A 17,320-nucleotide genomic window follows, 5' to 3' on the forward strand; every position below is an offset into this window, starting at 1 on the left:
TAAATTCTAAATCTGACTATAGTGCCAGAGACAACCAAATTAGGTGTCAATGTCACTTGTTTCATACTTCACTGATAGCTGATTAGTTGCTGTTGCGTGGCATATGTTATGCACAGAAAGTAAATAAACTCTCTATTAGACATCTGTGCTCCAGACAGGGGGGGGGGGGCAACTAATGCGTCATTCAGGCTGATTCTAGGTTTGGGAAAGAAGGGCTCGGAATGTATAACATCAGGCCCTGACCTGAAAACAATGACATTTGATCCTTACAGATCAAACTAAAATGTGGTCAGAGATTAAACGTGTTGAATGATCCAGGGCAAATCCTGCTTATTTTGTGGGTACATCATCATTATATGTTAGTATTTATTTACTATAATTACAACCAGTTGCATCATGTCAGATCTAGTGACTGTGAATTTCACCATATACAGTAAATAATGTTTTTCCAATGAGACACAAAATGGCTGACTGAGATATTCGGTGTCTGTCTGTATTCATTTGTGTTTGCACCACACAAACTTAAAAGGGAGCTTTTTCTCAGTCTTTGACACTTTGAAATAATGGGGTGTCTTCAGGTAATCAGACAGTCAGACAAACACAAAAAGACAGGCCCCACCTTCACAGCAGTCCTGCCACATACGCAGGTCCATCTTGGGCACGTCATCACAGCTGCCGTAGCCGTGGGGGAACTCGGCCACAGTGAAGACGTCTGGCTGGATGTGGGTGATGTTATCGGCATTGTCACACAGCACCCGGGTGAGGGAGGCTTGCCGCAGCTGTGTGAGCTGTGCTGGCGTGAAGACTCCTGGGTTCTCATACCAGAACCTGGTTGGACATGATAGCAGGACTTTTTTTTATCTCATGTGCTGTCTTTAGTGCAATGAAAAAAAATCCTCACATTGTGTATGCGGAAGAAAATAATGGCTTGGTGGTCTTACTAACTGTGAATGAGAAGCGATCATTGGCACCCCTTTCAAATATTATCTATGGGAACAAGGTTACTCTTGTCAAGAATGTCCTTGACTTGAACGTGATGCATGAAATAGCAGAGAGGCTCACCGGTCTCCATCTCTAAGGCGTTTAAACTGGGCGGCTAGCAAACACATGAGGGTGGGGCCCAGTCTGCTTCCAGGGACCAGGTCCTCGGCCATCAGAGCAGGAAACAGGTCAATGTTGAGGGGAGTGCCGTAGAGTCTGGGACAGAAATCACCCCAGAGTGGAAGTAATCAGCAACGCGAATAAACTGGCAGGCACGATACGAGCACAATAAAGCACTTGAGTGAGAATCTGGAGCATAAAGATATGAGATTCCAAGGCCAAGCTGGCAATTGTGGGCTTGCAGAAAACAAAAACAAACAAAGAAGTTAAAGGCTCTTACCTTTGCAGTTTCTCCCGCACGTTTGGGTTTCTGATCTCGTTCCTGAGGTCCTCGAAAGTTTGTGCAGAGGTGAGGTTGCAGAAGACCCGGTAGTCGTTATAGGGGGGGATTCCGTGATCGCGACCTCTCTGAATGTTCATGGCAGCCAGATCCAGTGCCACCGCGTGAGCCATGGAGAAAAGCCTCTCGGTCAGCTCTGTGTTCAGCAGCTGGGTGGTCACACGCATCTTGCCTGCGACTCCAAACAGGCCCCGGAGCAGGGGATCGATGCCCCCCTCGTTGACTATGCGGAAAGGTGAGAAGAAGGCTTTGTGCAGGGAGATGTGGCCCTGGGGGATTGGCTGAAAGTGCTCGTCCAGACGGTACAGGATGGGGTTGATGAGCGTGTGGCCGAAGCGGAAGGCCGCCGTGGCGAAGGCGTTGAGGATCCCCGAGTTAATGTTGGGGTTGTAGGCACGGTAGTCGCCCATCATCTTCATGCCCACTTCACCCAGGATCTTGGGCAGCCAGTGGTTGTAGGTGATGTGCTGCATCTGGGCGCCCACGATCTTGCGCGCCTCGTGGTAGATGGTGTCGCCGTCCCAGTGTGGGTTCAGCCGCAGGAGCTCCGTGGCGACGCGGTTGTGCTCGCGGAACCAGACCGTGTGCATGGCGGTCAGCCCCAGCTGCTCGTTGGCCCGGTGGTCGCCGGCCAGAAAGCAGGGGATGGGGCTCTCGTTCTCGTCGCGCATGCACTCGGTGGGCGGCCCCGTGGCGAAGGGCAGCAGTGGCTTGCCCGAGCGCTGCACGATGCCCTGCCGCAGTAGTCCCCGGTGGCTCGCCAAGTCGCGGATCTCCTCGGCCTCGTGGTCCGAGCTGCCGTAGACGTTGGAGGCGTCGATGTAGGAGGTGAGCTGGTTGATCTGCTCGCGCGGGTACACGGAGTTCATGAGCAGCGAGGTCATGCCGCTGCCGCACACGGGGCTGGAGCGCACGAAGAACATGCAGCGCGCGCCGCTGCGCAGCTGCCGCGGGTCGTTGGGCGGGAACATGATGGGGAAGCAGGGCGCGTCGTTGGTGCACGCCTGCGCGCACAGCTGGCCGTCGGAGAAGCGCGACTGGCTGAGCGCCGCCACCGTCGAGTCCAGGTCATGGTCCAGGAACTGGCCCCACTGCATCAGCATGTGCGTGTAGCGGTCATCTGGCGTGATGGTCTCGGTGCCGATCATGGTGGTGGAGACCAGGCGTGGCAAGGGCAGCGGGTAGTTGTTGTGCCGCCTCTCGGTGATGCCACGTGGGAGGTTGAAGCCGTTGTCATAGGCAGGCTTGAGGAGACGCTCGAAGGCAGTCAGAGAGGCGCCCCACATGGGATGCTGTAGGTTGTTGCACGTACCATCGTGGCTGCGGTACTTCTGGTGGAAGCAGATATCGGAGCAGTTGTTGAATCGCCGGTGTGCTGTGCAGCCGGAAAGGTTGGCAATCATTTCCAAGAAGCGTGGAGACACCAGGTCATTATAACGGAAGGCTAGAAAGATAAAGGAAAACATTTATTGGCCTGTTGTAATGCATTTAATTATTAGTGCTTTGGATGAATCATGCAATTATATATCATGGAGAGAGCTTACTTTTAAGCATTACCCACGTTTATATAAAGTAGCTCAACCATTACCAGCCTAACCCAAAAAAAGGGAAAGCTGAGATACTATAAAGCCCCCTTAAATAGCCGCGATGACAGAAAAGCTTTTCAGAAGGAGTCAGCAAAAGACCTCGTCAAGCTTTGAGGAAACTTCCTGTGAAGGGTCATCTGTGCTAAGGAAACAGACACTGTCCAGAAACCTGAGCCCACCCCACCTCACCCCGCCTCAGCTCCAGGCAGTGCTGCTTATGTGGATGTAGCCTGACATAACCTAGAGGGGGAAAGGGTCCAAGTGGTCGGATGATAATCCAAACAGGCTACGTTGTTTTATGCTGGCGGGCTAAACCCCCAGAGTGAGCTGTCAAGGCCTTGGGGTGACAATGAGCGTTTGGCTGTTGTCACAGCCAGTGCAAACAGCCAGCCCCTCTCATCTGTGTCTGAAAGCGCCACAGTGTCCACTGGGCCTTGTATTCAAGGCTACCCAATATCCTTTTTGCGGCCGTTAAAAATGTGCTGTATGAATGGACAACTCAGGACAAGTCACCTGGTTATAGTCGATGAAAAGCATAGTATCCTGCCAAAATCACAAGTGCCTTCACAAGACCAAGCTAACATCATTACCAAGATTAATCCGTATGACTCATTAGCTATGAAGTTTTAATGATAACACACGAAAACAGCTGACCGGCTAACTTGCTGTCTGGTTATTAATTAAAGCTCTAATCAGACTAGCAGCATTTGTGGTACTGAAAGTGTTCCAGCTTCCAGCTTAATTTTTCCCAATTCTTTCCAGATGGAGGTCTAGCTTGTCACGAATTACGCCCACAGAGAACTACAAAAAATAATGGAGCACACCTGCACAAAGACCATTTAAAATGTCATTACTAAGGTTTGCATTCTAACTTGGCCAGGCACAGCGAAATATTCACTACGCAGTCATGACATCATTACAACTCCCATGTGTTTCTGTAAACTTCGCTTGGAATGTGCAATGCTTTGGGCATCCCTAGGCTCACATCGCAGGACGCTCACCTGTTCCGTTTGTGTCGACCGTCAGCCCTTGATTGACATGGCGCTGGATGAGGAGTAGAGTCTGCTCAAAGATCTCGCCTGCCCTCGCCTGCTCCACCGTGTAGGGGTCCCTTGGGTAGCGGAAGAGGGCCAGCAGCTCACCTGGGGTCCGGGGCGAACTAAGGAGGACAGCAAAGCATGTTTACCACAGAAAGCATGGCTTTATTGTCCATTAAGCTGCATGCATTCTCAATGAAATTTGATTTCCACCATATACTGGCCTGTGCTCTCAAATATAAATATGAAGTCACAAGCAAAATAATATTTTTGGGTAAAAAAGCCTCTGACATTAAACATTCCATATAATTTCCATAGCTGAGTGGCAATGGAATGCATGGGCTCAATGGGAGCCATGAGTCATATACGAGTCCCTCATATAAAGTTATAGAGGAGGAATACATTTCCTACAACTGAAATCATCTGTCCCAACAGAGTTACTGTATGAAGAGATATCTTTTTATGGGTAAAATATTTTCACCATCTTGGACAGATGCACTAAAAGCTGGACCAGTAGCCAAATGTTTGCTACCAGCAGGTCTGTCTTTGTTGACCAAATAAGGTTATCCTGTAATGCCAAGAGTGATAAGCTTCAATGTTATTAATTTAATAAAATATAAAATATAGGACAAAACAATAGGAGCCAGAAACAACAAAAGCTGCTAAGGCATTCAAGCGTGCAGCTGATGTCAACAACAGCTGTTTGCAAAATAAGACAATGAGCATTCTTCAGAAATATACAATATTATGTTCCAACATCCTAACTAATTTGGGATTGTTTGGATTCTTATTTGACCACAATGAAAAAGAAACAGCTCCTTTTCACTTGGCATCATTCCGCATTTCAGTGAGGATCACATGCCAACTTTCCATCCTGATAAGCATCATGTCTTCCCAAAAGTAAGTGTTCAATTTCCGTGAGATAAACACCGCCAACAAAATGATACCACTGCAAACTCCTTGACACTCAATCAAAAAGCTAGTTTCATTTATCAAGATGATACCAAGACGTTATGAATCCCCTGTGGTCTTGTTGTTTTGACTGGAATTGTGGTCTAGGATATAGAGGGAAACTCTGGCCTCAAAACAACACCAATGGCCATCTCCAGGCTATTATATCTGTGGTAAGGCCATTAGTGTCAAGGTGGTGGTCAGGGAGGCAATACTGAGATGCATTTGTCCTCTTTTACACAACACTAGAGCTTCACTAGGCAACTTGCAAATTAAACTGCTGCATGTTGTACACTGGTGGACAGATACATGTATGTCTGGCAAAGATGATGACAAGGAGAGACAGACAGAGCTGGAGGAGGGGGTCAGAGAGGAGAAAGGGGGAAAAGAGAGGGGCGTTCTGCTGGCCTTAATCTCTTCTCATGCTGTGTAAACAGGCCAAAGCTTCTGAATTAGCAATCTGCACGATGAGACAGGTTCTCTGTGATTGTCATTAGCTGGGCCGCAGAGCCTCGGTCGGCTGTGTTAAGCACTCCGGAAACATTCCCCTGGATAACCCATCTGTGGTTTCCAGCGCTCACGACCTGACGTGCTTCATCTCTACACGCTTGTCTACACTTTCTGAGATTGTTCTGGGGGCAAGGATCTCATCTGGGGAACATCCATCATAGGAGCACATTTAACGTTGTTTCGAAAAAAAGGCTTGAACATGGGAGATGTTGACAGGTGCACCAGAGGTTTGTTACTAAACTCTGCAAGGCTGGTGAGTTTCAAAATGAAGTGGCGTGGGATACGTTCTTGTCAGTTATTCTTTCAACGAATCATTTCAGTCCAAGGAGCGAGAACAAAATATTATGGTGTGTGTAGATGGGGGTTTCCTGGGAACCTGGTAAGTTGAGTCCAGCCTGTGGATGGCTAGTGGACAAGACCATGCTTAATGACACATGATTACGACTTGTACTGCAACACGACTTCTACAGGTGCTGCCGAGAGGGAAAGAGGCTTGACTGCAAATGTCTTTTAACCGGCTGTTCATTACTTTGGAGGATGAACATATCACAGCATATCACAGAGGCAAAACCCTCCACAATCACCTCCATCCAGACATAAACACTTTGTCGACCAGCACTGGTTTACAGTGACCTTCACACAGCACTCCACACTGACAAATACCACACTGCACTTTCATGCCTTAGTGTCTTGATCTACGGGACACGGGTAACTATTGACTCGACCACGCCACACAACTGCACATCTCTTCGGTGACTCAGAGCAGGGGTATTCTAGCCTGGCCAGGAGCCGGGCTGCCACGGGAGACTGGCTTTAAGATGTTCTGGGGAGGAGAAGGGGAACTTGGCTGCTCACCCGTCAAACAGATGTCTCCTGGTCGAGTCAATGGCACTGTTGACGCTACGGATGGCCTCCTCAATGGACCTGTCCACAAATGGATCCCCCTCTCGGCTGACTTGGGGCACTTCAAGAGGAGGGACAGAAAGGAATAAAGAGATGAACTTGAACCAAAGTACCATACGTGTGTAATAACACACAGGGACAGTCTTCTGGTCAATATCATTTTTTTTCTGCCACTTTGTGGCAACTGGTAGGTTACGACCGATGCCACATCAGTGAGATGAGTATCTAGAACATCTCTATGTGTGTAGTAGTATGACTATGATACAGTAAGGTGTCATGTCATTCTTTTTATTTGTACTGTTCCATTTAACTTCCAAGCATATGGCTAGTCGGCTCACCCTCCACAGTTAGCACCATGCTGGCAGAGGAGTAGCCGATGGAGTTTCGGGCGACACACTCATAGCGCCCCCCATCTGCAGGCCCAACATCATTGACCTGCAGGTATCCATCAGGGTTAATGTGGAATTTTCCACTCTCTGTTATCTGGACGCCATCCTGAGGGGTCAAAAAGAGGACAACAGGGTGGGGCTCATTTTTGGAACATGAATACAGGCCAATCCCACAAACACACTTAAGATACTATTTCCGCATCACCCTAAACACATTACTCATTAGTCATTCCATGTGAGTCCTAAGAACTGGCACTACACCGTGTTCATTTTCACAGCAATATATCAGAAGATAAGAGCAGGGCCAATTTGTCTGTCAGCCTTTAAAATAAGAGACTAGCAGTACTAGAGAAAAGCTACAGTTAACACCATGTGTAAACAACTCCGTTCGCTCCATTTCACTTTCTGCCTCCAACCATCTCTCCCTCCTCCACCTTTGCATGGCAACACAGCCATTCCATAACTGATAAAGTCCGAGGGCTGGGTGATGATGACTGTGGCGACCATCTGCCAGGACGCTCTTACCTTGTTCCAGGTGATGACAGGCGTGGGCTCTCCCTGAGCACTGCACGGAATCTGGACATCCGTGCCAGACTCCAATGTCACATCCCTTGGAGCATTTGTGAAAACAGGCGTTACTGATGATTTAAAAACATGTGTTAATGATTACGCAAGAGTTTGGAGAAGTGCTTTGTATTGTACATTGTATTGTACATAGTGATTTGTATTGTACATTGTAGGGCAATAATCCTCAGCAAGTGGATCTCTCACAAAACATTAATTTGAACATTTTCCACTTAAAAGTAAAAGTGGTTGTCAGCCCAGTTGGATAAACACTAGACCAAGGCCACAAATTCATAACGATTTTAAACATCCAAGAGTAGTTGTTTGATGTTTGTCTTCACACCGTAAACAATCCTGACTCTTCCATTTCTGATGTTTTATATCTTTCTCTCTTTGTCCCACTCTCATGCAACACTTAGTTATCCATCTTTTCCTGCAACTCAATATAGAATCTAGTCCTTGTGAAGGTGTCCATTATAGGGCATGCACTTTTGGTATGCAGTGTTTGTGTTAACAGCCATTACAACATGGAAAACATCTTGTCATCTTAGAATTACAGACTTCCTTGTTTCCTGGGTTGCAGTGCAAGCCTATAATTTTTCGGAGGCCATGTTTAGGTGGGGGAGGGGGCTCCGTTTCAGGCCTGTGACCGGGTGCCTTTCGGGGGGCATTGTTGTCGTAATTGACAGCTTGCCAGAGTGTGTAAATGACAAATTAGCTGCAGGAGGTTTGGCTGAGCCCCTCCCTACCACTTACAACCCCACACCCCACTACACCAGACACAACCCCACTCTATACCACAACATTTCCATTCACTAACACAGGCAACATTTACAAGGCAGTTTTATCAGAAATCCAAGTTCACTTAACACATATTACCATATGACTTGAGTGGGACATATACAAATGGCAGATAAAAGCACCCATTATGTGGGATAGTACAGCATGCAGTAAAATGCAGAGACATCCATAAATGGCATGGATATTCTTCATGAGACATTTACATGCTTCATATATGTTTCATATGGTTTTAAGTGCAAAAGGTCTTCATATAGTTATGTATGCAGTACTACGTATGCAAGTTGTTCCAGAGGATATTTGTGGCTGTGGAGATCTGATTGCATTGTCTGTGCACAGCCACAGGAAGAGAGAGACAGAGGAGGAGGAGGAGGAGGAGGAGGAGGGTTACCTCTCTGCTGGATGTTGAGCTGGACGCCTGTGGTGACGGTGCCCACGGGACTGATGGCTTGGCATTCATACTGACCCTGGTCATGAGGTGCCACGCGGGCAATACGCAAGGTGCCCGTAGAGAGTACCACATGCCGTCTATCATTTGGCAGCGGACTTCCTGTCAGGTGAAAGGAACAGAGTTGTTTTTCTTCAAGATGTACAGTATGTGTCAGCCAAGTTCTCCAGTCCATTATTCCATGTATACATTATAAATTAATTATACAGACATGGTCTTTGGAACAGCAGTTACACTTTCCTATTTGCACACCTATAAAGTAGTTCCAGTTCACCAACAAGTAACAAGTTTTTTGTTAAGTTTAAATGAACTGTCACTTTGTGACAGTTACAAATGAGTGGATTGAAGCAAGCACAGAGATTAACAACATGCAACTTAATTGCACAGACAGTAACAACATGTAACTTAAGTCTTAAAACCATTAACTACATTTGGACAATAAACTACTGTGACACTACAATGCTACGGCTATAAGGCAACATATTGATAGTGTAAATGCTACCTTGGGAACAAGAGGTATGGAACTAATGACTGGAACATGGAAAACATGGAAAACATGAACATATACACACATCAACACATTGTCACATTAACACCTCAAATGTGCATTATTTTCTGCTACTTCAATGCTATGTTCATGTCTTAATGATTTAATGAAGTCTTCTTACTAGTGCATGCTGACACCAGTAACACCATGTTGTCTGCAGACTTACAGCAACACTGAGTGCAAGTGAACAGGTAAAAGGAGGCTCCTGTGTAGGACTCACCTCCACGAGTCCAGGCTATGACAGGCTGAGGATATCCACTGGCCTCACAAGGGAAGTCCACAGTGTGGCCCTCAAGAACCGTCTGGTCCTGTGGCGTCACAGTGAACTGGGGGACAGCTGAGCAGAGGAGAGAGAGAGAGAGAGAGACAGAGAGAGAGACAAACAAACACTAAGCTGTTTACTGGGTAATCTACAACTGATTATTGTTCTTTCTCTTTACTGCTCTTTTAACTTTTGGCAAGGTCAAATAATGCCACGGAAAAAAAAAAATGGAAAAGAAATAAACAAAACCTGCTTCAAACCATGCCAAACACAAAATGTGCTTGTTTTCTTTAAAACAAACTAAAATAAAGTTCTTCTTAAAGAGAGGGGAAGCGCTAAACAGCCATGGGCAACAGTATTTCATTGCCAAGCCATTGCTTCACATTCAAAACACTTCACCAGAGTGTGTTAGTGAGTTAAGATGTCCGGCAAGCTCCAACTTGGACAAGGCCACACGTCCACAGTGTACATAGAGCAGCATGACCACCAAGCAGTGAGCCAACAACAATACGACTACAGCGGAGCCCCTGTGAGACATAGGCGTGGCCGCACGGGTCACTACAACCGCTATTCTAGCTCATAAAAGGACCACAAAGGTCGCCACCGAGTACTCACCCTGCACTATGATGAAGGCCGTGGCGTGGATGGTGTCCACCTCGTTGCTGGCGAAACAGGTGTACTGGCCCCCGTCGGCCTGGTTGACGTTCTGGATGTAGAGGCCACCAGAGGGGGTGATGTTGACGCGGTCGTCGGTGGGCAAGGCCGTGCGGTCACCGCGGGTCCAGGAGACACGGGGGTGGGGCTGGCCAGTGGCGCTGCACTCCAGGGTCACACTCTCGCCCACCAGCACCTCTGTGTTCTGCGGCTGGATTACGAAGCTGGGCCGCGCTGAGACGGTACAGAGTCAGAGATGGTCAGTGAATGTGTGTGTGTGTGTGTGAGAGCGAGAGAGAGTGTGTGTCTGTGTGTGTGTGTGTGTGTGTTTGTGTTTGTGTTTGTGTTTGTGTGTGAGCGAGGAGAGAGAGAGAGAGAGAGAGAGAGAGAGAGAGAGAGTGTGTGTGTGTGTGTGGTGGGTAATATTAACAATAGAGTCTGGAAAAAAATCTGCAAAACTGAATAGGATCTTTGAGTTTGTGCCAAATACCAGCAAACCTCAGTGGGCTTTATGTAATCAAATGTACATTTACGTAACCCTCTTAAGGGTTAATGCAATGGATTTGTGAACTGCACTCTGGCGTCCGTCTGGAACCCAAACTCTAAACTGAGATGAACTTCTGAGGCTTGTAGTTGGGGGCAGCGCCACAATGACGTCCACTCCCAGGCTTACTGCCCGTAATCAGAGAGGACAGGAAATGCCAAACATCTGTCTGACCGCAGTTTCTATGCGCCATCCATCACTGCACAGCTGACCTGGGGGTCACAGAGCTCAAGAGGCAGACGCCTACTATCTGCTGCAGAGGAACAAGGATGAGAGCCTACGTGCACTGTGTGTGTGTGTGTGTGTGTGTGTGTGTGTGTGTGTGTGTGTGTCCTATGAACTCTTGTCTGGTTTACAATAATAGCAACTACAACATGGAATCTACAACTGTCATTGTTATATAGAATTGGGATGGATTAAAATACCTTTTCCCTTAAGTGACATATGCTGTACATGTGGGCTATGGTGCTGACGAGCCTGTGCATAGAGCATATGCACTTTATGTGCAAGTGTGACTGGCTGTCTTTATTTCTGAGTGTGTGTGTTAACTATAATATTTATCATATTGTATAATATGCTATAATATACTGTGTGTTATTGATGAGGGGCGTGGATGTTGGCATGGGAGGGTCATGCATAACAAAACACTCACATGGTGTGCCATAGTAGCGCAGGGTGACCTCTGATGTCTTGACCTCTCCAGCCACATTCTTGGCCATACACTGGTAGACGCCCTGGTCAGTCTCGCGCGTGTCCTGGATCATCAGTGTGCCGTCCTCCAGCAGGTTCAAGCGTGCGTCGTCACGCATATTCAGTGCATTGCTGCGGAGGAAATGGAAAATCAGCAGGCATTGACGTGCGGACTCGACTCGGACTCCAGTGTTTATCCAACACTGGCCACACCTTGCAGGAGGCATTCCTGCAGCCATGGTACAAACTGACACAGTGCAGTACTCCACACACAGCAGAAAAACATAAACACATTTAAGTGGACCAAGAGCCACTTCCAAGTGTTTATGAAGCACTGGTTACCCTGGCTGCCTTTACAATGTTTACTTGAAGCAACTTTAATTAGCTTTACATCTAAAATGTGGTATACAAATAAGCTTGCCTCATATGATCATTCAAACATAATGACATATCATCCACTCTATTAACTTCAAAATACTTTTGAATGCACCGAATACAATGAAAGGTACCGGTACTTAACTAGAAATGTGTTAGTAAGCAATTAAAAATGGCAATAGGATTTTAAACAGATCCCTGGGATGAACAAAGAATAATCATTTGACCAAATGAGAGCCAAACAAGGGGGGATGTTCCTTGATGAACACCTGCAGACCTCAGCGGAGCTCATGGCTTTTGGGCCCCGGCCTGCAGGACTCAATGAGGAATGAGGGGGGAGTCGTTCGACAGACTGGAGCTCTTAATTTGCGGGGACCCCCCCCCAGCCGCTCTGCTGAGGAGCCTGTGGTGCAGGTCAACGGTGGAGAGTAATTATGAGTAATAGCGACAGGCTCACTTGTTCCTCAGCCAGATGATTTGGGGCTTGGGGTTGCCCTCTGCGCGGCAGGTGAAGTACACCGTGTTCCCTGAGGTCACGTCCACGTCCCTGGGCTCCGACGTGATCCTGGGGACCTCTGGGGGAGGAGGAGGCCAGGAGGACAAATGGAAGAGAGGAAGGGTCAAGGATCAAAGAGAGATGAATAGATGAAGGGAGAGAGCGAGAGAGAGAGAGAGAGAGAGGGTATGACAGAGGAGGGAACAACGACAAAAAGAAAGGCAGAGCAATCAGCATTTACCAGACAAGGACTGGCATGAGTACAGCTACTGGAGGCAATCACACCATAGAAGGCTGGCTTGAGGCGCTGGTGGCCATGTAAATGCCAGCTGGAAATCACCCTCTTTCCTCCCTCCCTCTCTCTCTCTCTCTTAGAATCTCTCTCTGTCTCTCTCTCATTCCCTTCCCCGCCTCGATCCCGAGGGAATGGTTTGGCACTCTGACAGAGCGAGTCATAATGTCTCGGCACCACACCAACCACACAGCGGCCACAGGCACAGTGACAGCCACCACACCCCTCTCCTTGCTTCCAAGGTCTGTGTCAAGCCTCAGACCTTCTGAGCACCACAGAGACTTGCTGTAAAGCACTTCATTACATTTCCAGATATCCACAAACATGACGCAGAGGCTTGAATGTCTATCAAGCTAATAGCTAATAGCCTAATACTTTGCTAAAACACTTTGCTAAAACACAGAGCTAAGGCTAACTTGCAATGAACATAATTCACAACTAAATGCTTTGAAACAAAGACTATTATTGAGCTTGATAAGTTTTAACTTTTTCATGTCTTTTCCATGTGCAGTAAAAGCACTGATAGTAAAGCAAGTAAGAGGTCGAACAGTGAGCGGTTAAAAATACAAATGATTCCTGCAAGAGTCTACTGTTGACACACAGTCTCTGGTGAGGCCATGTTTGTTAAGCCAACAGATGAGCAAGGAGGCACACATAAATCACTCCGTGCCCCTTATTCATATAAGACAGCCCTCCGTGTTTTTGACTCTCTCTATCTCCCTCACACACACACACACACACACACACACACACACACACACACACACACACACACACATATACACACACTGTAGCACACAATGACTTAAGACTATTGACCAGACTGAGTGGGTTTCTACTATACTCCTTTGTCTGGCCACTTGATGGATATCTCTACTTTATGAACATTTAACTCTAAGAGCATCGCCACCCTTCCTGACTCAAGTACACATTTTAAAAAGGAAGTACAATAGATGAGCGAACAACAGCACTCCAGATCTCCCACGCAATAAAAACACTCTTTATGTCACTGTTGATTAAGTGTTAGCGGCACCACCCTCAGCAGTAGTGGTAAAGGCCACAGCAACAACAGCAGGGGTGGACCGTGCAGGCAGGGGGTGCCTGTGGCCAGTGGCCTCCTTCCTTCCTCGACCACACGTCTCCCTACCGCAGACCCAGGCGCCTGGGCTCTTTAACATGCCTGTCAATTACAGCCGACGGTGCCCGGCTTCAACTGTGACCACCACACGAGGACAGAGAGGTTTGTGGGTGCTGTTGAGGTGGCCGCTCGTCAAGTCCGCCTGCCCGGGCTGTTTTGACAGCTGGCTGCTCGGCTGGTGCAGTGTTCTTGCAGAGCATGAGAGCAGGGGTGGAGGGGGTTTATGGTGCCATTCAGAAGGGGCGTGCTTTTATCGTGCCAGCGCTGGAATCATGGAGGGGGTGGGTGGGTCTGGGGGGGGGAGTTTTGCAAGCACGGGCAGGTCGGGCTGGTGAGGTGAGAAGTGAGTGCTGTGGGTTTGTGGAGCTTTGAAAAGAATTCACTTGAATTTCACTTGAATTTCCCCTGGGGATCAATAAAGTATCTATCTAAGAGCAGATGGAGGCTTTTCTTGTTATTTAACAAATGCTGCATTTAGCGTGTGTGTGCGTGCGTGTCTATGTGTGCGTGTGTGTGTGTGTGTGTGTGTGTGGAATGACTCAGAAGATTACAGAGGATTACTTGAATGTAACATGAAAGATTGAGCTACATGGACTGGCTCTTTATGTGAGGTGCACGGAGAGGTGGGGGAGAGTGAAGGGAGGGGAGGGGAAAAAGAAATCAAACACAAGCAGGTCCTTTCATTAACAGTGAGCTTTATCTTAGCATGTGCTAAAGTCACTCAGCACCCACACAGCACCCATATAGCACCCACAGGTTTATGGAGCTGCTTCTGGGTTGTGTCACTAACATGGGGAGGCCTGGCGTCTCACTCCACCAACCCCACTGACTTGAGAGCCCTTAGTTTAGCAGATGGCCGGTGGACTATGGAGTGGCTACCTTCACCACTGACCCTTTTTGGAGGCCTCTGCTGGTAAAGACTGCAGCTGCCAGCTGGACTTGAACTTTAGCAGAGAGATAAGAAATGAAGTAAACACAGATCTCTAACTTCCAGAGCTTGGAGAAGAAGAAGCTGTATCATCACACAGGCTCTGAACTCATTAGAGTTGAAGAGACTTTGGCAAGAGTGACATGTGACAAGTCTTCATCTGTTTTGACATGTATTTTATTTACCGTACAAAGCCAAAGGGAAATGGGTTTGTTTTCTGGCTTAACACTAAGGCATGGGTCCTAACAGGTACAAGATCACTGTTCACATGCTTGCTGCCTGGCTGACCTGGCTAAAACAACAGTCACATGCTTGCTGATCAGTATTGATCAGATCGTGTTCCACATTTTCAGGAATATATCTGGATGAAACTGGCTTGGCCAATAGGAACAACACAAACATCACCATGAGGAGGCCAAAGAAACAACAAATAAGCTGAACTTTGCCAACTCTCTCAAGCACCAGAGTCTGCACTGCAAATCAAGTTACATAGTTACAGGCCATGTTTTGTTCTTCGCTGCAAGACCTCTCCTGTAAGAGCATTTGTTTGTAGGAATGTAAGACCGTATGTGCATGTGTGTAATGTACAGTATCTACACATATATGGACACCTGAAAGTCTTGTTTTCATTCAGTCTAAATGTATTAGTGTAATGAGCATGGATGCATGTAGACTGGGCATATCGACACTAAATTTATTGGTAACACTTTATAATAACTACACACAATTCATCATTTATTAAGCCTTTGTTACTTATTAGTTAATGGTTTGTTCATCATTAGTAATTTCTAATTTATCATCAGTAAAGCATTTGTTCACACAGTTATAAATAGTTTGCTCATAGTAAATAAGCCTATATCTTAAATATGTTTATACATTATTGTTAATACTTAATAAATGATGCAATAATATGTTTTTGATTAAGTAATATTTCCATTATTTAACAATACACATGCACTGATGATTAGTTAGGGTGAGGATACATATTTTATAAACCACTTCCTAATACTATAATTAATAATTAACTCAGGAGTTACAAGTGATTAGTTAATGATATTTCGTGAGTTCATCTAAAGTGAGGACGTTTTATGCCTTGCAACACATTTACAAATGAGTTATAAAGTTTACACTTGCATTTATTCATTAAGCTGACACTTTCACACAAAGCGACTTACACATGTCAATGAAATTAAAGGGCAAGGCCACATTGGTGGACGCTGGGGTTTGAACCCCCAACTTTATGGGTTACTGCATGTTAACCTGGCTCCCTATCCACTACACTACCTCTATCCAGTGGTATTACAACAGTCAATTCAAAAATATAATATCGATATGCGTGTTTACTATGAACAAACCAACTGTGTGTAAACATGATTTACAGATGAGAAATAATGTAGGAATAATGCTTTACAAATATAGAATACAGCATTTAATAATAGTTTACAGATGTTTAATAACAGTGTGTAGTAGAAGAAAAAAGAAACTCCTGCATAGTTGTAGGGGTTTCGATCTGGGCCAAGGTAGTGTAGTGGATAAGGAGCTGGACTAGCATGCAGTAGCCTGAAAAGGTCGGGGTTCGATTCCCGGCTTTCACTGTTATGTCAATGGCCTTCAATTTAATTGACATGTGTACGTCGCTTGTATGCTAAATGAATGAATATGAATGTAATCTTTATAATTCATTTGAAAATGTGTTGCAAGGCATAGAAAGTCCTCACTTTAGATAAGCTCACAGAATATCATTAACTAACCACTTGTAACCCCTGAGTTAATCATGAATTATAGTATTAGGAAGTGGTTTTAAAATATGTATCCTTAATAAGCATGTTTATTGCATAATTTATTAAGTATTAACAACAAACATAAACATATTTTAGATATACTTATTGTATGAACAAACCAATAACTGTTTACAAATACTTTATTTATGAGAATTAACATAGGAACAATGCTTTACAAATGATGAACAAAGCATTTTGTAATAGTTTGCAACTGGTTTATAATAAGAAAATGATTTCATTATAAGTGGTTGTTTCATTACTTATTAAGTATAAATCATGTACTTACAAACATATTTTTTGGATAGGCTTATTTACTATGAACAAACCATTTATAATTGTGTGAACAAATGCTTTACTGATGATAAATTATGCATGAACAAGAAATGACTAATGATGAACAAACCATTAACTAATAAGTAACAAAGGCTTAATAAATTGTGTGTAGTTATTATAAAGTGTTACCAATTTATTTATATGCCTTTATAGAAAAACGACTTAAAGTGCATATGTACATTGTCATTATGTGTGTGTGTGTGTGTGTGTGTGTGTGTATGTGATCACACAGCCTTACCACAGTGGAGCTCCTCAGCGGTCAGTGTGGCCACGGAGCGGCCCTGCAGTCTGCTGGGATAGTCACAGGTGGCGGCCGCCTGGGCGTTCCCCGACTCCGCATACTGCTTCAGCAGGTCAGCCAGCCACAGCAGCTCGCAGTCACAGTTCAGTGTGTTTGAGTCCAGACGCCTGTGCAGGACACACGCGCACACACACACACACACACACACGCACACGCACACGCCACGCACACGCACACGCCACACAGATACATACACAGAGAGAGAGGGAGAGAGAGAGAAACACGCACAGATACAAGCAAACAAACATACACACACACACACACACAAAAACAGTGGTCATTAGCAGGCAACATTGGGAGCACAGCCTGTCTACATTCACACAGAGCTACCACTTCGGGACTCCCTTGCTGA

The 17,320-nt window shown here is 46.0% G+C and overlaps 1 protein-coding gene across 4 annotated transcripts in view; it reads right to left on the bottom strand.

The window, feature by feature from the left end:
* LOC125283974 (peroxidasin) overlaps positions 1-17,320 on the bottom strand; it is a 54,656-nt gene that overhangs the window by 8,492 nt on the left and 28,844 nt on the right. For all 4 annotated transcript variants that reach the window (XM_048227587.1, XM_048227586.1, XM_048227588.1 and 1 more), the window contains 13 exons: positions 16,906-17,075; positions 12,157-12,274; positions 11,287-11,456; positions 10,052-10,324; positions 9,395-9,511; positions 8,571-8,729; positions 7,343-7,455; positions 6,767-6,923; positions 6,381-6,489; positions 4,029-4,186; positions 1,382-2,885; positions 1,063-1,197; positions 620-828 (listed from right to left, as the gene is read on the bottom strand). In XM_048227587.1, the coding sequence (XP_048083544.1) occupies positions 620-828; positions 1,063-1,197; positions 1,382-2,885; positions 4,029-4,186; positions 6,381-6,489; positions 6,767-6,923; positions 7,343-7,455; positions 8,571-8,729; positions 9,395-9,511; positions 10,052-10,324; positions 11,287-11,456; positions 12,157-12,274; positions 16,906-17,075 (3,392 nt within the window). The remainder of the gene's footprint in view (positions 1-619; positions 829-1,062; positions 1,198-1,381; positions 2,886-4,028; positions 4,187-6,380; positions 6,490-6,766; positions 6,924-7,342; positions 7,456-8,570; positions 8,730-9,394; positions 9,512-10,051; positions 10,325-11,286; positions 11,457-12,156; positions 12,275-16,905; positions 17,076-17,320) is intronic.

The sequence above is a fragment of the Alosa alosa genome, chromosome 19 (genome assembly GCF_017589495.1).
Source record: "Alosa alosa isolate M-15738 ecotype Scorff River chromosome 19, AALO_Geno_1.1, whole genome shotgun sequence".
Classification (NCBI taxonomy): Eukaryota; Metazoa; Chordata; class Actinopteri; order Clupeiformes; family Clupeidae; genus Alosa; species Alosa alosa.